General features: G+C 35.4%; 1 protein-coding gene across 4 annotated transcripts; it reads right to left on the reverse strand.

Moving 5' to 3' along the window:
* Positions 1-403: 403 nt before the first annotated feature.
* On the reverse strand, positions 404-20603 carry LOC101206770 (TOM1-like protein 5). Of its 4 annotated transcripts, none has more exons than XM_011655447.2 (11): positions 20242-20603; positions 19781-19950; positions 18924-19037; positions 18486-18564; positions 13818-13865; positions 11858-11971; positions 10758-10912; positions 7965-8040; positions 2002-2087; positions 1130-1336; positions 404-1043 (listed from the first exon to the last, which is right to left on the reverse strand). In XM_011655447.2, the coding sequence occupies exons 3-11, from the start codon at positions 19022-19024 to the stop codon at positions 710-712; spliced, it is 1200 nt and encodes a 399-aa protein (XP_011653749.1). In that variant the 5' UTR covers positions 19025-19037; positions 19781-19950; positions 20242-20603; the 3' UTR covers positions 404-709. The 4 variants fall into 4 exon arrangements, with proteins under 4 accessions (XP_011653749.1, XP_004142659.1, XP_031740101.1 ...); XM_004142611.3 differs by having other exon boundaries at positions 13767-13865; positions 20242-20602; XM_031884241.1 differs by lacking the exon at positions 18924-19037 and having other exon boundaries at positions 20242-20602.
* Between the last annotated feature and the right edge of the window lie 5101 nt (positions 20604-25704).

A 25704-nucleotide genomic window follows, 5' to 3' on the forward strand; every position in this document is an offset into this window, starting at 1 on the left:
CTAGGTTAACGGTAATACCTCTAACATCTCCAATTTGTGATTCCTTCGTCAAAGCCTCTGAGCCCCACAAGATATCGACTCACCACATCTACCTTCAACTTTGGTCGCTGCAATTATTGTGAGGTCTCAATATATTACTTGCTAATAAAAACAAAACAAATTGATATAGATTACAAAATCCGCTTTTGAAGCATAGAGTAAGTACTCAATAGATGGGAAATATTATTAATGTTCAATATATAAATCATAGTATTAAAGAAACAAACATGGGGTAGAATGGAACAGGTATCCTTTGAAAAACATATATAAAAGAAGGGTAAGAACCATTTTTCTCATCAAAATGGTAAAAAAGGAGCAGCAGAAAGAATAACAGCTGGTCCAAATAAATAAATAAATAACAATATCAAACCAAAAAATGTCTTTGCGGGCATTATAATAAAAAAAAGAAAAAAATAAAGGTCTTTCGATTGCCCTTCTTTGGCTTTTTTCACCTTCAGCAAACTTGAAATAGTTAACCACCTTTAAATTACAAAATTATACACGAATGGAATAAAGGATATATTCAGTAAGTCCCTGGCCCTTACACCTTAATTTAAAGATATCAAACTCATTGAAAAGAAAGAAAGAAAAATGACTCAACTTTACAAATAATGAGTTGAAGTGAAAATAAATAAAATTGCACTCCCAAACACTTCTTCACACCACTCCTTCATGACTCGTTGAAATCTATGCTTCCACTGCGAGAGCTGCTAGCATTACGACTGTGTAAAGAAAGCCCTCTCATATGTCCAACTCCAACATCTATTTTTTTATCCTTGAAGAACTTCTCCCTTTCTGCATGCTTTACTGGTGGTGGTGGTATTGAAACACCCTGACCATGCTGTATTTCCAATGTCGTTGACACCTTCTCGTCAATAGGTCGAATGATTGGACGGTTTGCTCGTTCAACTGGAATTGACAATCCTAGCAAACCCAACGACGGCCGCTCCTCTGAAGAATCCTCTTCGTCTTCAGGCCTTACACAAGCCTTTCCTTTTCGCAACCTGTTATTGACCATATCACTCACTACTTAGTTTGCTTATATTTTCACCACTCCATACTGAAATCAACATCGAATGTAGTGTATTACCTTCGGAAAAGTTGATCGGCCTCTTCTTCATCTTCTCCTTCGTCATGGTTATAATGATTAGCAGGCAATCTGGACATACCAACTTCTTCGCCGTTGAACTGATTTTGAGTCGACATAAACTGACCAGAGAGGAGGGCATCATGTCTTGCAAGGACCTTTTGGAGCTTCTCATTCAATTCAATGGCACCGCAGACAATCTTCTCGTCCCTAAAACACAGTGAAAGCAACTGGAAATCAAAATGATAGACCAATAGAATTACAAGTTATTGTAAGTATGTTTCAATTTTTAAATTTTCTTGTGACAGCAATTATGTTTCAATTAAATAAATTATAATGATAACCGTGTTTTACTAAGAAGTGAAAAAGAATACACAATGACTATCTCATGCAATATTAAAAAAGGATATCTATGGTAGGCTAACAAGAGTTACAACCACAGTATAGAAATAGAAAAGAAAAATCGAAACAACAGTCACATAGCAGAGTTCAAGGTCAGTAAATTGGAAAAAGGAAGCAACGTTGTATTAAGCTTATTTCTCATAATGTACTAATTTATGAGGTATCTATAGATGTGTCAAATTCAGCATCCTTGAAGCTATCTACAATTGTTAAAACAGGGTGAGCAATATAAGAGATTCTTTCAGTTACACGCAAAGTTGTTACGAAAACAAAAACATTACTGCACATTTTTTCATTTACAAAATTTGTCCATTATGATATCAACAATATTTTGTAGCTTCATGTCTCCTTTTCATTTACTTAACACAGTACGTTATCGTTTCACAAAGCATTGAGTAGGAAAAACATCCATTCATTGAATGGAATCAATTACTGATGCATTGTGGAAGAAACAGGCGAAGATGGAACCATACCGAGAAGACAGCACAAGATGCATTAGTTTCTGCTTCTGAAACGAACACTGTTCTACAAGATCAAGAGTAAACTCATCTCTTGCCCCCTGGAAAATAGCAATGTAGCAGTTAAAATGACATGCTTCTCTTATTTGACGACCCTTGCAAACAACTAAACTGCCACTGTTAGGATTCTAATTCAAAAATACCAATCAATCCTAACAAAATGTCTAAAACAGAGGCCGCACTCTGTTATTTATATTACTTTCAGCCGAAGATAAGATCACACAGAGTTCAACAACGAAAATAAAGGAAAATTACAATAGCTTACCCAGCAACTTTACAAGGAGGCTGGGAAATTCGTCTCCTAAAGCTTTCTGCAGCTTTTACACAAAAAGAAACCCTCCCTACACATTGCCCATAAAGATTTTTTTATAGGACACTCTCTCTCCTACCGGTGGGCCCATTACTCGCAATCTTTTCTGCAATCATTCCCTCATCATTGGCTTGCTGGATAATTCCCTTTCTGCCCTTTCTTTTATACGTATGGATTATAGGTGGCCTTACAACACCCTTGTGTTTCAAATCACCTTGTCCTCAAGGTGAAATGTAGGGAACTGCTGATTCATCTGATATATTGATTCCCATGTAAAACCTTCCATTTAATTAGCCGTTCATTTGCTCCTAACTCTTTACTCCAACGAATTCCCATAACAGTCTTGGGCTGGTGCTGCACTTGTTGCTTTCCCAATTTGAGCTTCAATTGAGACACATGGAAGACATTGTGGATTGCTCCTTCTGGTGGTAGTTGTAATCGGTATGCCATGTCCCCAATTTCCTCAATTAATTTATAAGGTCCATAAAACTTAGGAGCAAGTTTTTCACATCTTTTTCTAGCTAGTGACCGCTGTCTATAGGGTCTCAGTTTAAGGTAAACTTCTTCTCCTACTTTAAACTTCAGCTCCCTTCTCTTTAAATCTAGCCATTTTCTTCATCTGGTATTGAGCCACGATAAAATTCCCCTTGAGAGCATTTATGGCTAAGTCTCTTTCCTTCATCATCACTTCCACTTCATTGTTGGAGGATTTCTTATCCCCATATGATATTAAGGGTGGTGGGGTCTACCAAACACAAGTTGGAAAGGGGTAGCCTTCGTGGATGCATGAAAGGTTGTGTTATACCACAGCTCAGCCCATGGGAGGAATTTATGCCATCTGCTTGATTGCTCATTGCAAAAACACCTCAAATAGGTCTCTAGGCATCTGTTTACTCTTTCGGTTTGCTCATCTTTTTGCGATTAGAAAGTTGTGCTTCTCCTAAGTAACGTGCCCATGGTAGAGAACAATTCCTTCTAGAAATTACCGAGGAATATTTTATCCCAGTCTGTGATTATGGATTTGGGTAACATTCAGTTCTAAGTCAACAATTCCCGGGGTTGTCATAACATTCAGTTCGAGAGGTGGTTCTATTCTAGAGTGGGCATGAGCAGCCTTATTTTGCAGTCTCAGCTGATACAAGATCTCAAAATCATACCCCAACAGTTTTGTAAGCCACTTTTGAAATTGGGGGTTGAACTTCTCTTTGATTTAAGAGACATTTAAGAGCTTTCTGGTATGAAATTATAGTGAATTTCCTCCCCAAGAGACAGTATCTCCGTTTTTGGACTGAAAGCACAACATCCATCACTTCTCTCTCAAAGATGGATTTGACTTGGGCTCTTGGAGCTAGTTTCTGACTGAAGAACGCAATGGGATGTCCATTTTGTGATAGAACTGCCCCTAACCCTATTCCAGAAGCATCTGTTCCAGTCATAAAAAGAAGGGACCAATCTGGTAAAGCTAAAACAAGGATGGTTGTCATGGCTATTTTCAACTTTTCAAAAGCCTATGTAGCTTCCTCATTCCATTTAAAATACCCAGTCATAAAAAGACTGGACCAATCTGTAGAAGTTTTGTCAAAGGGGTAGAGATTTCACCATATCCTCTCACAAACCTTCTATAGTATCCTGTCAATCCCAAAAACCCCATCAATCCGATAACATCTTTCGGTTGAGGCCAATTCATTATTAAGTGTATTTTATCCTTATCAGCTTCCACCCCCTTACTTGAGATCTAGTGGCCTAAATATTGGATTCTAGAGTAGGCTATAACACATTTTTTCAGTTTGCAAATAGATGATTATCTCTAAGTACAACAAACACCATCCCCAAATGTTTTTCGTGCTCGTTCACATCACAACTATAGACCAGTCTATCATAAAAAAGTACAAGTACAAAGCCTCTTAGGAATAGGCAAAATACCTGGTTCATAAGTGATTGAAAGGTGGCCAGTGCATTGTATTAATATAATTAGATTAATTCTTAAGTGATCATATTCTGGAGATATTATTTGATATTATTTCCTTGAGTGTATTTCTCTAGGGTATATATAGGCTTGTACCTCTGCTAAATAATCAATGAAAATAAAAATTAATTCCATAAAATCAACATAGTATCAGAGCTCTAGGGTTTTCGCCTCATTGAATTCTAGCCTCCAGATCCCGTCCGATCTACCTAATCATCCCCCATTAGCCGCCGCCACCCTTAGATCTGCAAATCCGCCACCGTCATTGCACCTTCCCTTTGCTGCTCATTGTCGCTCATTGCTGCTCAAATCTGCCACCATCCAAACCCCAGAAACCCCAATCGTTTTCACTAGCGTCCACCGCCCTTGCTTCCCGACCATCTCCTCCATAGTTCTCCATCTGACGTCTTGTTTCCATCAGCCAAGCAGCCGATTGAACCTCTGTCAGTTGAAGCCGAATGCCCAACCGAAGAGTTTCAGTTTTGTTCGTCGTTCGAGAAGCTCCGCTCGCTGCTGCGTTTCGTTGCCGTCGCTTCATCTCCATACGCTATCTCGACAAAACCCACGAAACCCCATGCCCTCAGGATTCTTGTGTCCGCCTCCAATCTGTTCCAAATCTGTCGGATTTCTTCAGACCCATCCTTCGTGTCGCCTTCGAAGTTTAGATCGAAGCTCAGATCCAAAGACGCCCCGATTCAGTTTTTGTTCAGATCCGCTAAGCCTCAACGCCTCGTTCAGTTCACCCCAGATTTCCTGTTTAGTCTGATTCTGACTTACACTAGTTTAGTTCGTTCAGTTCCATTCTGATCCGAAGAAACGCTCTTCCCCAATTCAGACCCCGTTTTCGTCCTGGTTTGATTCTACTTTGCTTCAGTTTTGCTCTTTCGTTTTGCCCCCAGAGTTCTTGTTTCGTCCTTCCTTGGTTCTGTTATAGATCTCTATACGAGGATCTATGTTTCTATCCCAGAAGTTCTTCGTTTCGCTCTTTGTGGGTTTGTTTTAGCCTAAAGGCTCTTTGTGTGCTTGTTCTTCAGGTTTTTTATTCTATTCTAGATCTATTGGTTCTTTTCTTAGTTCTTAGCAAACTCAAGTTTGTGATTTCAACCTTGAGTTTGAGGGAGGGTATTAATACAATTAGATTATTCTTAGGTGATATTATTCTGGAGATATTATTTCCTTAAGTGTATTTCTCTATGGTTATATATAGGCTTGTACCTCAAATAAATAATCAATGAAAATAGAGATTAATTCCATAAAATCAACACATTGGTTGTCAAGATCCTCCCTCAACTTCCTACAAAGAATACAATAAAAGACCCAATCCAAGGTGTACTCTTTTGCACGTGACTAGAATATAAAAAACTTAACCTTTCAGGGAATCTTCATCTTCAACAGCATGGAGTACTCTCCGGCACAGAGCTAATATTTTATTCAATATACAAGCATGAGAAAAGAGACATGCTACAACTGGCAATTATAATTCCCACAAATGAACTAACAACGTTCTCATGTCCAACTAACTTGCTCGTGGTCCCCTTCCCAACATCCTTATCCCTCTCCTAGAATATATAATGATAGTTGGGGGGGGAGGGGGGTTAGTGGGTGGAAATAAGCCAACTGCTCTTTGGAATTGATAATTCACAAAGAAGAATTGCAACTCAACAATGCTCCAGGAAAATGACCTACTTGTGCATAGGGAAAACAAAAACTATTAGATGGTAAATGGGTTAAGAGCAATTTTAAGACTTGAAGAATTTACTCTTTTGAGATTAAAGTAAATATTTTTCATACCAATTGTCTTAAGAGAATAAGAGGTAGGCACGGGACTTGTGGAAGGATATTTCAAAAAAGCTCCCTTCAATAGTCCACTTAGACCAATGCGTGGTGAGGGAGGGAAAGGGCACATATTTTTTAAAAGGTCATTTGGTAGGGGAAAGACCTCATCCCAATATTATAATTTATAAACTATAATATTGTTGGGTCTAGAAGCTCGTGCTTCTTTATGTTTGATCTTCATCCTTCACTTTTCAATAGTGAAATGTTGGATGTGGCCTTTCTTCTTGTCTTACTCGAAAGTCACTTTTTTAGGTTTGGGAGAAGGCATGTGAGAGTCTGGAAAACCAAGCCTTCAGAGGAGTTCTCGTGCAATTTTTTTTTCAATGTCTGGTTGATCATTCTCCCACAGGTGTCTCAGTCTTCTTGGTTCTCTAGAGCATTAAGATTTCTAAAAAAGCGAGGTTCTTTACTGGGCAAGTTTTTCATGGTCGTGCTAGTACAATGGATTAGTTGGTGAGGAAGTCACCTTCATTTGTTAGGTTGTTCTATTGTTTCTTTGTTGGAAGACCGGGGAAGATTTAGATCACATCCTTTGGCAGTGTGAGTATACCAATTCTACTAAGAGCAGTTCTCGGCTTCTATGTGGCTTGTTAGAGGGTTACTATGAGTATGATTGAGAAGTTCCTCCTCAATCCACCTCAGAGGGAGAAAAGTCGCTTTTTATGGCTTTACAGGTGTGTGTGATCTTATGGACTTTGTGGGGTGAGCGAAATAATAGGACTCTTAGAGGGAGGGAAAGGGACCTTAGTGAGAGATTGTCTGTTTTTCGTTATCTTGTTTCTTTGTGAGTTTCAATTTCAAAATTCATTTTAACTACTTCGTAGGCAGTCTTTTCCATAGTCAGAATCCATTCTAGTACAAGGGCTTCTATCTTTTGTGGGTTTGGCCTTTTGCATGCCTTGGTTGTATTCTTTCATTCTTTTTCTCAGTGAAAGTGCTTGTTTCGATAAATATATACACACACACAAATTGTGACAAAAACCCAAATCAAACCGGACATAGCAGACAGACGAGAACAAAATAGAAAGAAACCAACTATACTATGAACTAAACTTAACCAAATTCAACCAAATCAAATGAAAAAAAATTTAAACCTAATGGAGGCATGAAGTTTGAGCATCACTTATGGTCAACAACCAAAAACCCTTCATTGGACGGTCACGATGGTCGACAATTGAGCACGAAAATGAAGCCCATAAATGATAGCATCAACCCAAATTATCTCAAATGGGAACAACACACGACGACAGACAGATGGTAACACAAACACATCAACCACCAAAAGTTGTGATGGTGTAGCGGCAGAAGCAACACACAAAAATGGAGGCGAAGGCAAAGGCTTATGCAACAACGATCATGAAGACATTCAAATGTCTCTTCTCTTGTGAACACATTCCAACCAATGACAACTTGAATACGAACACCTTCACTTGTGAGTTTGATTAGAAGTAGATTGCACTAGTTAAGATAAGCAACTAAAATTTCCACAACTTGGTGATTAGGGTTTCCCTAGAAGTGGTGAAAACAATTTTTTAGGGCTGTATAGAGTTAAACCTTACATGATCAAGTGCCATCTTAATTTTAATGAAAGGGATATTTTCATTACAGTAGTTCAGCAGTAAGTTGCACAACTTTCTTCCAAGAAAAAAAGAATTGATATGCAAAAAGAAAGAAATAGAATATGAAATAAGCCATTGGTGATTACATCTAATTAACATATTTACAGCCAACATATATTTATAAAGAGAGAAATATAGGTATATATAAAGAGAGAGGGAGAGAGTCAAAACTGGCAAGAGAATATACCTCAGGATGTCGAGGATCAACAGCATCAAGAACTTCTTTCAGAACTTCTAATGCATTGCCAGCCTTTTCAATTATACTACATAAAAAACATTAAAATGAGAACAATTTAACTTGTGAGAAAAGAGGCTACGAAAGCACAATAACATGAAAAAGGGCAAATGTGATGAGCAATAAGTGGATTTATTCGAAGGTTTTTTTCATTTTTTTCTTTTTCTATTTTTAAGAGAACCAATTGCTTTCATTGGAAAGAAAAGAAAATACGACATACAAAAATACAAGCCCATAAAAACCCAACTAAACAAAGAGTTTCCAATTAGGTAAAAAACAGCCTCATGAGTGTAGTTACAAAAAGCCTTTGAAACCAAAGCCCACAAAGAAACATGAAACTTCACCAAAGACCAAACCCCATTAAGGTCCCTTTCCATACCCTAAAACACTTCAACTATTTCTTCCGCCCCACAAATCCCACAATAAAGCACAAACCCTTGCAAAGCAAAGAAGGTGCCCTTTCTCTTTGAAAGGGATGGAAGAACTCTCCAATCATCCAACGAACATCTTTCTGCTAGCAAGCAAGAAATCAAACTCCTAAAAGAAATAGTTCCAGTAATAACAATATCATAAACATATACAACTAGTAGAACTATATTCTAACTAAAGCTTTAAATGGAGCAAGGATAAGCTATCTGTGCAACAAGCTGGGCATGATCGACATATTTGCTTCAGCTTGAGGCGGGGTGTTATGATATATATATATATTTATATTTATATCATATGCCCTTTATTGTAATTGTACATAGTCTCTAGGGTTTAGTTTATTCTCTATATAAATATGTAACATTCCTTTGACTCAAGATGAATAAGAAATATACTTCTCTGAATTCTAGATTACAATTAGTATTTCAAAGATGAAGAAATTCAAGATTTCCAAGGTCTTTTAACACTCATATCTCAGAAAGATCTAACGGACTTGGATGATAGGAGAGTTTGGTCATTAGAATCCTTAGGCCATTTTTCAGTTAAGTCCCTTTCAAAGCCCCTTTCTTCCTCTTCACCTTTGGAAAAAAATTACTTTAAGCAATTTGGAAAACCAGCAGTCCAAGGAGAATAAATGTCTTGGTTTGGATTATGGCAGTTGGTCCTCTAAACTGTTCCTAGAAGTTGCAAAGGAAGCTGTTTGCTGTTTGCTGCCTTCAGTGTGCCTCCTTTGCTTGGAAAACAGTGAACTCTTAATACACTTATTCATTTTCTGTCCCTTCTCATCTACTTGTTGGTTTAGCATATTTTATATACTCAAATCAGTTTGGGTCTTTGATGGTTCGTTTAGCGCCAATGTGCTCCAATTATTGAGGGGGCCTTATTTATTAAAAAAAACATTTTCTAATTTGGGTTAATTTGACAAAAGCGCTTCTGGTTGAGATTTGGTTCGAATGTAACCAACACATCTTCCTTGATAAAAAAAAAAAGGAATTAGGTTGACATCGTAGATATATCTAAAAGAAACGCAGCAGCTTGGTGTTCTTCAAATGCAGAATTCAAAGTTCACTCCATACAGGACATTTGCCTCAGTCGAACCGCCTTCATCTAATGAGATTCAATGTAGTTTCCCCCGATTGCCAGTTCAGAATTAGTGCTTCTGTAGTTTGGATGGGCTTTAACGTGTATTTCTGCCGTTATGTTTTTATTTTCAGCCTTGTTTTTGTCTACCGTAGGTAGTTTCTATTATTGTTTTGATTGTTACTTTGGTCTTTTCATGACCTTAGTATTGTTCTTGTTCTTTGTATTTTGGATATGATGAGGGTGCTATAGGAGTGTCAACCTAATTGAGATGTCCGAGTGCACCTACTGATCCTCTCTCTCTCTCTCTCTCCCCATTTCTTGGCTTTCCTATTATTCTCATTGTATAGCTCTCTTGTACTTTGAATTTATTAATAATAAAGAAGCTTGTCTCCTTTTCAAAAAAAATTACTTTGTACTTAGTTTACTTTTCTGTTTTCAATTGTGCTTCCAGATAGAGGGTTTTGTTTAGCTCGTTATTATTGTTGAGTTTGATTTAGCTATTGTTTGTATCTGTTTTAGCCCTTTTGTTCTCTATATAACTCTCTTGTACTTTGAGCGTTAGTCTCTCTTATTATTATTAATATTACTAAAGAGGCTTGTCTCCATTTCAAAAAAAAATTGGAAACCAGCAACTACCAGATCAGAAAAAAAAAGGTTGAGCGCCAGATTTTTTACCAGATCTTGAAAAAACTTTTAACGACCAGATCTGAGAAATAAAAGGCTTCGGCGGCCAGATCCGAAATTAGCAACGGCAAGCACTAGCGTAGATCAATGACGGCAGCGGCAAGAGTTGAAGAGGTCAGTGGCGGCACAATAATTAAGGTTAGGGTTTTTCTGTTTGTTGCTTTGATACCATGTGAATATTTCTCACTTTCTTATTCTTATTAACAAAATCCTAAATTAGATATAGAATACAGCCTCAATGAAATAAGAAAAATATAAACATAAAAGGAAAGAATCCTAGAAAATAATAACAAATAAAACCAAAAAAAATCAAATATGATGGAATAAATCAATAATACTAGAATTCCATAAATAGTTCCTTTTAGCAAACCATTAGCTGCACAAACATCAACACTTATAATGGGAGTAATGTGTTTTTCGTTTCATAAATAGTTCATGACAAATTTCTAGGATTTTTAACAACTTAGAGTTCTGTATGTCAAAAATAAAAAGGGAAAAACAAGTGGATAACAAGACGGAAAAGTGCAGAAGAATAAGCTCAACAAGATATACCTAGATTCTGATAATATCTGAGGTTCCACTCTAGCAACATTCTCCTGCTCAGATAATCTTATTACTCCATTTTGTGAAGTATTATTAATTTGCTGCTGGGTAGGACTATTTGATGAAACTGCAGGAGGCCTTTGAGGAAACTGGACTCCGGCACTCTGAGAAACAAATGAAAAATTCATTTGGAGTATTCCGACTTCAAAGATTCTACAGTTACTGAATGTAATCATAAAAGATGGAACATATGTTCAAGTTCCTTTCTTCGAAAATGACCAAACGTTTCATTAGGGAAATGAAGAGAGATTAGTGCTCCAAAATCCAAAATCCAAAAACCAAAACCAAGTAAACAACAACAAACAGAAAACAATGTCCGGAGTTCCTAATCTTTTCTTTTATGAAGTACCAAGGTTTTCTCAATGGAACTCTTCGGGGAATTTCTAAGCAGCAATGTTTCTTCTCTCTTTTCTTTTCCTGACAAGAAACGAAGAATGGGAATATACATAACAAAAGGAATCACATAAACAATAATGTGTGGGAATCAAATCTAATACTTTCCCCTCTCTTTCTTCATTTTCACTGAACCCAAAAAATATAATCCCAACGCTACAAAGTTGAAGATTAGACACAATCAAAATATCTTTCATTCTGAACCTATAAGAACTATTATTATTTAGCAAGCATCAACCAATATCAATGATAAATTTTTTATGAAACTAACAATGTACATCAAACTTTTCTTTTATCTTTTTGATATCTGTGGGTGTCCTAATCAGCTTGTCCACACCTTGACTATTTTCACAAGGCAGCCATCTAGCCTTATTACGTTTGGTTGCCAGGTAATTCATATACTACTATATCCTATGCATGGTGCCCATCATGCCTTGAACTCATTTCTTCAAAGTCAACGCCATTCAACTCATTAGAACCATGAAAACATATTATTATGATCTACTTTACTGATGATTTTATTCTTCCACTCCTTCAAACTATAAATAGTGTTGAACAACAAGGATTTAATTCTCTTAACATGATTATATCCATTTGCTTCAATATACAACTTCTAATCAAAGAAATATATAGCAAATATGGGGGCAATGTCCTACCACCAAATCATAATATGCTGAATAATACTGAGGGAACTTTCCAGAAGCACCGCCAAGAGCTGTCTGTGTGGCATCTAGAAGAAGAAATATTCTCTCTCGCACTGGTAAATCAGACTGCAAAAATAGAAAATCAGGAAATTGCAAAAAAAAATTGTAAAATACATAAGATTTGAAATTTATTTTCCGGACATCTTGAAAAAGTTGAAATTTGTTGAATCATAGAATCTTGTTGAAAAAGTTGCACGAAAAACATAAGATTCTCTTAAGAAAATGTCGCTCCTCTCTCTTACATCTTGAAAAAGTTCAAATTTGTATCTTATTCCAAAATCAAAATGCAAGAGAGATAATAACTTTACGCAAAAAATTCACTTATTTTCTAAGCATAGAATCGTAAGAACATAATCAAATTCAAACTTCAACTTTTTCAAGATGTTGAATTGTTTAACAAAAAATTTTCTATTCCTTTTTTTAGAAAAAAGGAAACAAAGCTCTTCACTGATATTATGTGTTAAATGGAAATTAGGATTTGGCTTATTATTATTATCCTTTTTGGTATTTTCCATTTATGTATTTTCCTTTTGTAGTTTCTTTGAGGTCTATTTATTCCTCTATGTAAAAGGTCATTATGTTCTCTCAAATACTCTAATTTATTCAATAATATAGAAAATTCACATAATGAAAAGAGACTAATATTAAAATTATACAGAGAGCAAACAAACTAAGACAGATATAAAAAATAACCAAATCAAACTCAGCAATAACAGCGAGCTAATCAAAATCCTCTAACCCAAAACAACAAATGGAATCTATAATGTAAACTAGGTATGAAGTAATTAAAACAGATTGTCAAAAGGAACCCAAAGAAAACTGACAACTGGCCCACAATAAGCTTCGAGATGATTGAAGAGGGAACACAGACAACAACCAGCCTCGCAGAATCAAAACCACAAAAATGCTGAAAAACAATAATTGTTCAACCGGTTGGAAACGTTTCTTGAGCCATCTTCTTTTGTGATTCTTGGGAGACTTGTCTCCATTTCAAAAAAAACTAATACTAAAAGTTACGAATACTCTCAAGAGCGGAAAACAATTCACAATTTTTTTATTTGGATTTGAAAATCTTTGTTTACTGTACTTGAATCATTGGATATATATATTATTGGTTTCGTCAACTTCTTGAAATGTTAGAAATTACCTCCCTTTTTATATTACTTCATAAATTATAAAATAAAACCAAGGTCTAGTGTGAATTTGTTGTTATATAAAAAATTAATCAAATACATTTAAAAGTGTTACATATTATATTAAAATTCCCTTCACCTATCAGCTTAAGCTGATGTAATTAGTTTGTTATATTTTAACTGGCTGTTATAATTAGGTTTGACTTTGACTGTTATTAGGTTTTTAGTATAAATACTGTTAGTTTGTCATATTTCCAGAATTAATAAAAAAGTCAGTCATTTTTCAAGAACCCAGTCTCTTGTATCTTCCTTTCCAAGAACACACATATACACATCATAAGCTTTTGGGTAGATGGGTGATTTAAGATATAATCAGAGCTGGTGATCAAGGAGGTAGTCAAGGAGGTTCTGTGTTCAAACGAATCAAACCCCAGCAATGAATTCCCTCCCCATTTAAAATTTATTTCTACTTATTGAACTTTCTCCATATTTCAAACCCACAAATAGAGGAGACGGTTAGATATTATATTAAATTTGTCGTCACCCATTGGCTCAAGCTTTTAGGTAGATTTGTAATTTAATAAAAAAAACACTTTTAATAGAGGTATTCATGTTCTTATTATCTATAATATGACATGCCGCCATATTCATAACCATGTTTGCGCCATACTTCTAAAGAAAGATTAATAGTCAACTATTTGTCGTAAATAAATAGAACAAATTCAAACCTTTTTCTTCACTATCTTCACAAGAATAGGGAGAACCCCTGAATCAATCACCTGCTTATGTATTGCTTCTCCAATATTGTTCATCAACATTTCAAGTAACTGCACAAAAGATTAAGATATTGATGGTGTGGTGTCCAACAACAGAGCAGCAGACTAGTATGTGAAGAATGCTTTGTACTGGGGACAAATTTAGTAGATAGAAACTTCATCAAAATTTAATATATAATGGTACTTGACCTTATTTGCTTCTCTTTTTTCCTAACCAAGAAATCTTGAATTATGAATAAAATAAAGTGCCGACTAGGTTAAAGATTGAAATATTCATCAATATATCAATATATCTACAAATTAAAGGCCACAACATCGATAATAAGAATTAATAGATATCTCCAATATCTTTCAATAATAAAAAGAAAAACATGATATGAATATGAATAATAATAACAAAATATTTAACTTAGTTTGGAAGTAAGAATAACTTTAATATAATTTATTACTTTTCTACCTTTTTTTTTTCTTTTTGCTAAAAGGGGCAACCCACCTAAGCCTATGGTAGGTGATCACCGTAGATTGAACCATGAACTATTTGAGACTACATCTCCCTTTTTACCCTTAGGTCAATCCATGATGGTTTATTAGTTTTTAACTTTAGAAAAACAACCGTTGACAACAGTATTTTATGAATATATTCGTAAAATTGAAATCTACGAAACAATTTTTCAATGAAATGATAAAAAGAGACTAATGCTTGAGACACAAAATAAAAAAATAAGATAGACAAATCTTTTTGCGATAAAGTATTAGATCTAAAGAAAAAATTGAAACAGCCTAAAGAAAATAAGAAAAGACAACTGTGGGTGAACTCAAACTAAAAAATTAAGCAAGCAATATTTTGAAGAACACGATGAATTCACCAAAGCGAAACTCCTCACAGAAATCTATCAATGCATGCGAATAAAAAAACTGAGAAAAATCATCTAAACTGCCCAACCTAACTGAGACCATTGACCTTAATCAAGCTAACAAAAATCCACTATAAATTAAGAAACAAAATAAAAGGTGAACTAACACCCAAAAATAATGCACCCACTGAGAGACACACTGAATTCAGAGGAAGCTTCAACCGAAGAACTTCTGATAACTTTTCTCTCAAAATTTGAGAAAATCTAAGAGATGGGAAAGCTCAAGATCGATGGGAAGAAATTCTTGGTTGGGTTTGTGGGGGAAGGCTAGGAAGATTTGCATAGAAGAAAGAAATGGAAGGATATTTGGTACACTGGAGCTGAATTTCAGCACCTCAGCTTGTGTTAGGGATTGTTTAGTGGGCGCTGCAGACATGAAGAATTCTATGGTCTTTTGGCAAAGAAGGTTAGAGTTTGCCATTATTTTTGTTGGAATCCTTCCTTTACTTTCTCAATATTTTCCTTGTTAGAATCTTAGAATGTTTTTGGAAAGATTATGGGAATATTTTCCTTATTTCCTATATCTTTTCCTTTTTTATTCTCTTGTTATTCTCTATTTATTCTCCCTTGTACCTATTGTATTATTCATTAGAAAATAATATCAACAAACAATCGTGGTTTTTCTCCCGGTACTCGGGTTTCCACGTAAATTAGTGTGTGCTCGTTATCTCTCCTTCCAATATCTTGAAAGTGTTGGAAAATGCAAGAGGTAGGTTTGCCGTATTATCCAACGAGAATCTTCATACCAGAAGGGAGCAAAGGAAGTGACTAGAGATCTTCGACAAGAGAGATATCAGTATTGCTTTCATGGTCAGGTACGGCCCAGCAGAAGACAGGCTTCATGTAAACCCGAATCTTGGAAGAAACTCCAAGTCTTTCAAAGTAATTGGAAGCTTAAGAATTGAAAGGAATTAGCATGGTAAGAAGCCCTCCGATTGGTTCACTAAAGGGAAGTCTGGTAATAGCCTAAGGAGTCCTTGGGTTAGCATTGCTAGAGTTTGGAGGTCGGTTGATTCATTTGCCTCTTTTAATCTTGGTAACGGCCAAAGAATTGGCTTTTGGACAGATATTTAGGTAGGTAACACTCCCTTTAAAGAGCAATATTCTAGACTCTTTAGAATTGCTCTTTTGCCCACTGGATCAGTTGCAGCACATTGGGACCAAGATACGTCCTCTTGGTCTTTGGCCTTTAGAAGAAGTCTGAAGGATGATTATAGATTTTGTTGTTGAAGAAGCCCCTTTGATTTCATTCAAACCATAATTCCACAAGCAAGGCTTTAGTCATGTTTCCCCATATTAGTCTCGGCCCTTTCTTTCTTTAAGAAAAGACCCAAAAGAACCTATTGAACTTTTGAGCTAAACAAATGTCCAAAAACCCAAGCAACACTGAATAAAGAGAACAGGTTCCCCAACAACTGGTTGAATATGAACATGTAAAAGACAGATGTGGTAAATCTTCCTCTTCTTTCATGCACAGAGGGCAAACCAAAGGTAAGAGGCAACTATTTGGGAGTTTTCTTTGCATAAGTTCGGCAACCCAAAGGTGAGTATATTAACTTTCCTACTAGTTTTCCATATAACTTTATATAACCCTTTATCCAACAGGGATGAAGGTGAAAGGTGAGGTGTGGAAGACAAAATAGGCTTGCACAGTCCAACCTCATTCACCTACCCATGAGAGAGACTTAGAGTTGTTATTTTCAAGAGAGGTTGCTAATGGGACAAAGGAGACTTTGGGCAAGGGTTCATTAATTGGGAAACAGGAATCATTAATGACTGTTGAGTCTTTATCTTCTTAAGACTTATGGGCGTCCTTTAAAGGGCTAACAACTGGCAAATTTTGAAACTTTCTTTTCGCACCAAGAATAAAGGCATCCCTTGGACTGCTTTCAGTTCGAAGCGTTGTCGTAGTCCGTCTCATTCGAAAAGCGTGAGTTTGTTCACTTCTCCTTGATTCTTCCATCGTCAGCAGGAAGACTCATGTCGGAGAGTCTCTACTGTCAATTTCTAGTGGGTTTTGTGTGTGGTTCTCCCCTTGAAGCTACTTCGATGCAAAATAATTTCATGAAAATTTTTTGGACTACGGGGCAGCTTGAAATGTCCATTCTAGATTCAAAACAGAAGAATCTAAATCTTCATCAATCATAACTTGCTTTAGTCAAGTCAAATAAATTAGGTTGGAACAATCTTTAATAAACAAAGCACCTTAGTCCTTAAACTTTGAGGGGGGGGCCATCTCCAAAATTCAAAAAAATACTACCTTTGCTTTCATCTGAAATTTCTATGGTAGATTGCATAAAACCACATAAGTTTCTTTTAACTTGATTTTTTGCTTCAACAACATTAATAAGATTCAACGTTCCATTTGCTATAGATACTAATCCGCCCAAGTAAGACCCAGTAACTTAAAAGGTTTTCAGCTCCAACAGCCCAATGGTAAATCTTTAATCGAGATCCACCCATTGAACCTTTTCATTACATTCAGACGACCATGTAGATACTTGTTCCACTTTTCAATTTATTTAAATGAAACTGACCACATTCTTGCCATGTTCATGGGAACTCAGCAAAAGCTTCCAACTCACCCTAATCCAACAGGATTAAGGCACATTCCGCAGACAAAGTTTTAAGAATGACATCAGTATCAAAGTATAATTTTAGTGAGCTAGCTATGGCTCAGCATTTATCAAACTCAAAAAGTCGTGTTACAATCCAAAGATTGTTGAAATTAGTCTTGAGAACTTTTGGATTCTTTATAATACAGTAACAACTCATGCTCTATTTTTCCAGGTCAAAAACAGAGGAATGTGTGACTTTTTTTCGGATGCACCTTGACTTCATATCTTTCCCATGTTGACTTTCGTGCGCTCACGTCCTTCTTAAGGATATTTGATGACATTGAATGGGATGAAATCCATGTCGAGTATTCAAGTTTCGATTTGAAGCCTCCTAGCAATTGAATAAAAGTTTTCCAACCCTGTTTTTCCTCACCTAAAAGAACTTGAATGAAGGATCTACCACCAATACATGACCAAGGACCTACCGCCAATACATGACCAAAGAGTGCATCTCAATATCCAACCTTTTGTGGCTCTGAATTTAGATACTTCTGTTATTCCATTATCGGTCTTCTCTTTCTTGAGAAAGAATTGATTTTCTAGTTTTTGGCTTAGTTCTGAGAGAACTTCTTGCAACCAACTCGGTTCGAAATTTGATGAAGGCAGAATTTAGTTGCCGTCCACGTCTTCATCTTGGAATAGTCCATAACCAAATACAGTGAAGAGAGTCAACTATATTGCAACTTTCCATTTCCATATCTAGTTCTGAATGAGCGATCGAAATAAAAGGCTAGACACTCGCTGGAGAACTGAGAAAGATGATTGGAGGGGATGAGATGATGCAAAGGGAAGAAGAAGGTAGGAGAAGGGAGAGAGGGGAGAAAGAAGAAAAAACTTACTTTCTCCTCTAATCTCACTCTTCCTCCATTCTTAATGTTAAGATTGGTATATTCCCAATAGTGCCAATTACACCTCACCATCCACATGCTCTTTGGTGCTCTTTCACACCTGTGATGCAGGATAACTGGCATCTCTTCAAGGACCTCCGATAAAATTGGAAGCATGCGGGATAAAAGGCCTAATATTCATTGCATGCATTTTCCTAAAAGAATGAATTTGGTACATAAAACATGAAAGGAGGCACATGCTTTTATATTAAATATATAATAGAATTGGCGTAACTAGAATCAATATCTTACCAAAACTGCATAAAGTTGTGCATTTGCATTTTTATTTCCTAGTCGTTTTTTAATCGCTTTTATGACCTCTTTTGCTTGCCTGCACAAATAGAACAAAGAAAGCAATACTGAGGAAAATGGCATTTTCATAAAATGCATTTTTTATAGAAGAAGAAACTGCGGCACAAATCTTACAACTAAGAGTAATAAGACCATCTCCTCAAAGAAGACTAGAACTTGTGGCAATGTGATATTATAAAGGCATAACGAGATATTATAAAGGCATAACGAGATATTGTCATCCATACATCTGATATAAGCAGTCTGGCTTGGGAGTCATAAACTCATACTTAAAACCAAATCTATCCTCACATATTTTGTAGGCAGAATCCAAATGAGTTCTTCCTTATCAAACCAAAAAAAGTGGGAAAATATACTTTGAGAATATACAAGACACACCTTTGATCATGAGCAACTAATTCACAGATTTGGATATTCTTCATCCAATCAGTTTCAGCCAGTTTCTCACTTGTAGCAGAGTTGACTAGTTCAGCAGCCATCTTTATAGTACCCCTAATTTTGGTTTTTTTAAAAAATAAAATGTCGATAAAAAAACGTAAGAATAGAAGAGGCAGATTCAGAAGTGAAAGGGCAACTAAAATATTTCAATAGTCAGAAAATATTGACTAAAAAATGTAATGCAGTCAAGTGATAACTTCTTACAGAAACCTTCAACATTGAAAGAAATGTAGTAAAATGAACCAAAATATTTACAAATATAACAAAATATCACAATCTATATGTGATAAACCGCAATAGACTACTATTTGTGTCAATTGTGACACAGATGGTCTACCACAGATATGCTATAATATTTTGTAACATTGGTAAATAACTACAGAAACTTGCAAGAGAAGAAACTATACTACACATGTCTTGGCATCCTTACTCCAAATATAGGCAATGTTCCTACTCAACTGACAAGGTAATGGAGAGAAAAAAGATAATCCAGAGCTAATTATCATTCATTACAGATGACAAAAGAAAAACTCAATGGAAAAACAACATCGCTCACTAAAGTGAACAATCTATAATAACAGAGCATAATGGTAAAAGGCCTTGTAGTTTTTTAAAGAAAGAATTAAATGCAGACTTATCTTTATGTTCTGCTGTGCAATACGTATTTAGTAAAAATAATGAAATTTTCACTTACTAATGCTTATAATAACAACTACACATTACCATAACTTTTTATACAGAAAATGAAAAATCTCAAACACTAAAATGACAAAGTAGAGAGTAAAAGAATAACTAACCGAGATCAGCAACCTCCTATATATTTGAATTGTCAAGGGAGTAACAAATCGTCAAGGTAAACAAAACCCCAAAATGCTCTACAATATCTTGGACTTTATAGGCATACTGCACCAATAGAAGCAGAGATAGAAATCAAGAAAGCCTTCCGATGTGGGAACCATAAGCCACTCTGTAATGGGGGAAAAAGGAAGTCCAAGCTTAAAAACCAAACAAATTAACAACAATAATAGAGAATTTAGTGCCTGGGGAAAAGAAAAAAGAAAAGTTCAAAAACACATGAAATGAAAGTAAAAGAAACACGATACAGCTGATACTCAACTTCAAGTCCAGTAAAGTGCAAACCCATGTGTGAAAAAAAGAGGAGTTTCAATCAAAATGAAAAGAGTAGCAACACAGATCTCAAAATAAAAACTCAATACTGAAGAACAGGTGAAAAGCAAGAAAGTAGAGTTAACGTTACCAGAATAGACAAAAGAAGAGAAGTGAAAAACCCTAGAAGAGGAAGAGGATGAGCATTTGAGGAAAAAAGAAGAAATGGGGTTGGGGCAAAAAGGGTTGAAAAATGGCTGGAAACTCTGTGGGTAGGCGTAATGATGAATGATTAAGAGGAGGAATTGAAAGGATAATAAAGAAGCAAATAATGGGGATGAAGATTTGGAGTTGAACGACAGAAGAGAAAGAAATGAGAATCTCTCTCTCTCTATCTAAAAGTGTATGCGTGTGTCGCTCTGTCCTTTGGTGAGAGAATGGGCGTTGTTGCGTTTCAGCAAAAAAGCTTATAGAGGAAAGCAACGGCACCGCCATGGATCTACGCTGTCCAAAACCCCTTTATTTTATCACTCTCCTCTCTCTTCGCTATAATCTTTGTTTCCCCAACTCTTCAACTATCTCAGCAATGCTAACCTCCCCCGTCATTCACTTCCTCCAATCACCTCCTTCCTTTCTCCTTCTGACACGTGGCCGATGCCACGCCTCAAAAAACTGACTTAACTAACTTTAAAATAACACCCCCACTTTTGTACCTTTTTACCCATGTACAACACAACTTTTATATATATTTACTTCTATTTCTGATATATAATATTATATTATTATGGAGAGAACTAAAAGTGTAGTTATTAAAATATTTTCTTTTTAAATGTTTAAACTATTATTAAACTCATTTGGATGTTTTTTAGTGTTCTTTTATGTTAATGGAAGAAGCTTTGTTAGATGATTTGGACGAATTGTCTTTAGACATATATCATGCTACATCTACTATTTCTAGTTCAAATTTAAAAATTGAATGATCTTGGTTACAAGGGTGATACTTTCACTTGATGCAATTGAATAGAGAGTGATAAGGCAATCATAATCCTCAATCCAAATATTCAAGCTATTAACGTAGCAAGAACCTTGAAATAAGAAACCAACACCTCCTTATACTAATTTAGATCAACCAAGAGAAAGTTAGGATTAGATTACCTCTTAGATCGAAGATCTAGAAGCAAGATTTTGAAATCTTGTTCTAAATTGAGTCACTCCACAATCAAACTTGATCAATGTTAGATTGAATGGTTCATATGCATTCTATGACAAGAATTTCAAATTAAGGAAAAACTCTCAAAATGAGATTTCAAATTTCATTCATCGAAAGTCTTTGAAACATTAACTAATCATTTTATCTTCCAAAACCTAATTTTCAACCACCATCTTTAATACCTAGCTATTAATGGTAGTAACCCTACTTGTTAAATTAAAATAAATGAAAATACAATAAAAATGGTCTTCAAATTGTTGGCTTCAAGAAAGCTTAATGTCGACCCCATAGTCCACTTCAATCAAGAAAACATTGACCTTCAAATCACCAAACGGTCATTCGTCTCTTGTATTAGTATGTGGCACATGAAATTCACGGTGAATCGACTATATCCATTCTTATACATGAAGAATGAATGATTGTTGAATCTTTGATGCTTTAGATCATTGGTCCTTCCAAAACGAGTGGAACACCATGATTCACATCATTTTCCCTCTCTTCAAAAGGATTCGTCCTCTAATCAAGAAATTCATCACCTACATCAAAAGGACTCAGGTCAGCAATATTGAAAGTAGAACTTACCGAATATTCTCATGGAAAGTCAATTTTGTATTCATTGTTGTTAACTTTTTCAAGAACTTGAAAAGGTCCATCCCCTCTTGGATGTAACTTTGTTTTCCTTTGAGACGGAAATTGCTCCTTGCGAAAATGCACTCAAACCCAATCTCCCGATTAAAAAATCAATTATCTTCTTCCTTTATTGACTCTTGAAGCTACTTTGGAGTTATTTTTTTCAATCCTCTCTTTCACTTTCTTGTGCAATGTCTTGATCAACTCTACCTTGTTTCTAGTTGCATCACTTACAAACACATTACAGATAATAGACAGCAAATAAAGAGGTGTAAGTGGGTTAAACCCATAAACAACTTCAAAAGAAGAACAATGAGTGGTACTATGAATAGTCTATTATATGCAAATTTAACAAATGGTAAAGAATCCTTCCAAGACTTAACGTTCTTTGAAATAGTTGCCTGAAGTAAAGAATCCAAGGTTCTATTAACCACTTCGGTTTGTCCATCAATTTGAGGATGACACGTAGTTGAAAACAACAACTTCGTCCCCAACTTATCCCACAACACTTTTCAAAAATGGCTTTAAAACTTCACATCTCTATCACTAACAATAGTTTTAGGAATTCCATGCAACCTTACAACCTCTCTAAAGAACAAATCAGACACATGCTTAGCAGTATTAGTTTTGTTACATGGTATAAAATGTATCATTTTACTAAATCTGTCCACAACAACAAAAATATTATCCTTACCCTTTTTAGCCTGTGGCAAACCAAAAACAAAATTCATATATATGTCAGTCCAAGGTTCATTAGGCACATTCAAGGGAGTATACAATTCATTGGGTTATGATCTAGATTTAGCCTCTTTGCATTTAAAACATTGACTAGAAACCTTATGAACATCATATTTCATTTTAAGCCAAACGAAATATCCATGTAACATGTTATAGGTTTTATGAATTCCAAAATGCCCCATTAATCCCCCCCTCCCCCCAATGAGCTTCTTTAACAAGTAATTCTCTTACAAAACACTTAGGAACACAAAGCTTACTTTTCTTGAACAAAAGATCATGAAACACATAATAATCATCAATAATTTTTCCATCAAGACAAGATGAATAAATCATTCCAAAATCAGTGTCATCTGTATATAACTCTTTAACATGTTCAAATCCAAGAATTTTTGCACTAAGAGAAGTAAAGAGATTGTACCTTCTTGACAAAACATCGGCTACTACATTGTCTTTATCTTGCTTATATTCAATGAACTCAATCCACTTTGCATTCCTACGATTCAGTTTGCTTTGTCCCTTAAGCTGCTTCATGCTTTCATGATCAGTGTGAATTACAAATTCTGTTGGTTATTGGTAATGTTTCCATACCTGCAAGGCATGAACGAGAGCAAACAATTCTTTATTATAAGTAGGGTAGTTCAAACTTGCCCCACTCAGTTTTTCACTAAAATACATTAAAGACTTTTTGTTTTGCATCAAAACATCACCTATGTCCAATCCACTTGCATCACACTCAATTTCAAATATTTTATCAAAATTAGGCAAAACAAGTAATGGTGCATTGGACAATTTTTCTTTAAGTTCTTTGAAGGCTTTTCTTGCTTTTCTCCCCATTCAAAGGCAACACGCTTTTTCATTAAATCATTCGATGATGCAGCTATAGTACTAAAGTCCTTTATGAATCTTTTATAGAAACTAGCAAGACCATGAAAACTCCTTAACCTTACTTGCATTTTTTGGAGTTGGTCATTCTCTAATTGCCTTAATTTTCTCTTCATCTACTTCGACTCCATTTTTACTCACTATGAAGCAAAAAAAGTTAACATTTTTCGTGCAAAAATTACACTTGCTTAAGTTAGCATAAAGCCCTTCCTGTCTAAGTGTAATCAAAGTTGTCCTAACATGCTTCTCATGATCAATCAAAGTCTTTGAATAAATCAAAATATCATCAACTTAACCAAGAACAATTTTTTCCAAAAATTCTCTTAAAACATGATTTATCAAACGCATAAATGTACTAGAGCATTAGTAAACCAAAAGACATAACAAGCCATTCATACAAACTAAATTTAGTTTTGAAGGCAGTTTTCCATTTATCCCCTTCATGCATTCTAATTTGATGATATCTGGACTTCAAATCAATCTTTGTAAAGAAACATGAACCATGCAATTCATCAAGCAGATCATCTAGCCTAGGAATAGGATGACGATACCTTACAGTGATTTTGTTGATGGCCCTACAATCCACACATATGCACCAAGTTTCATCCTTATTTGGCACTAATAAAACAGGTACAAAACATGGGCTCAAGCTTTTTCGTACATACCTCTTCTCCATGAGCTCCTCCACTTGCCTTTGAATTTCTTTTATCCTAGCTGGATTTGCTTTATAGGCTGGTCTATTTGGAATGGTAGCCCCATGAATGAACTCTATCTTGTGCTGAATACATCTAATAGGTGGTAATCCTTTAGGAGCTTCATCTTGAAATACATCTTCAAATGCCTGCAAAAGAGATTGAAACACACTAGGCAAAGACAAGTTGTTAACATTAGAGGCCAAATACCCTTCTTTACACAAAAGTACAAAGATTGATTTTTGGGAAAGCATTACCCTCCTCACTTCTTTCACTTTTGCCAAACAACTCATCTTGCCTCCTTTTTTTTTTTCATCTTTCTTCACTTTTCAATCCTCTCTTTTTTTCTTGTAACTTTTTATCTAACTTTTCACTCACGTATTTTTTTTCTCTCAATTATTTTTCTTCAAATTCTTTCATTTTTCTTTCTAACTTTAATTGATCAGAAAATACATCCTTCGAATGTAAAGGAACAAGAATTTTTTTCCACCTTTTGTAAAAGAATACCTATTCAAGTACCCATCATAAAAAACCTTTTGATCAAATTTTCATGGTCGCCCAAGCAAAATATCTCCAGCATACATAGGTAACACATCACATAGGACCTCGTTATCTTTATACTTTCCCAAGGTGAAAGAAATCAAAGCTTGAGAAACTATTTTCATTGTTCCACTATCATTGAGCCATTGAAGCATGTAAGGCTTAGGATGATGTTGAGTTGGAATTTGCATTTTTTTTATAAGAAACGTACTAACAACATTTGTGCAACTTCCAATTACAAGACTACAAGGAATCCCATTAACTAAACACCTTGAGTGGAAAATATTATCTCTTTGGTCTTCAATATCCTTTTCCTTAACTTGAGCACTAAGAAATCTTCTTGTAACAAGTGTCAATTTACTCCCATCTTATAGTTCTTCATTTTCTTCAATTGCTTCTTCAATTAGCTCATCTTCCTCACTTTCTTCTCCATTGGTGACAACTTCACCTTTTTAATGATCATGGTTCTTTTGTTTGGACAATCACGTGCAATATGTCCAATCCCTTGGCATTTCCAACATTTTATGTATTGACTCTTTTCTCGAACTTCCTTCGATCCATCCAATTTTTCTTTACCCTTGGAGCTCTCAACCTTATCTTTCTTTTCAAACTCAATCTTTCCTTTAGGTTTGAAATTCACATTTCCACTATTTGAATTTTTTTGCCAAGTAGTAGTAGAAAAAAATAGATTTAGAATAAACATCTCTTGAAGTGAATCTTCTCCCAAGCTAATTGCCCTTCAATTTTGACAGCAAGATGTAACAACTCTTTCATATCAAAGTAATTTTGTCTATCCACTTGGTTGGCCAATTCTCGGTTCATTCCTTCAAGGAATCTTGCCATTGTATCATCTTCATCTTCATCAATATTGGTTCTATTCATAAGGGTTTGCATTTTCTTATAATCTATTCACACTTTTGGA

Source organism: Cucumis sativus, chromosome 4 (assembly GCF_000004075.3).
Source record: "Cucumis sativus cultivar 9930 chromosome 4, Cucumber_9930_V3, whole genome shotgun sequence".
Lineage (NCBI taxonomy): Eukaryota > Viridiplantae > Streptophyta > Magnoliopsida > Cucurbitales > Cucurbitaceae > Cucumis > Cucumis sativus.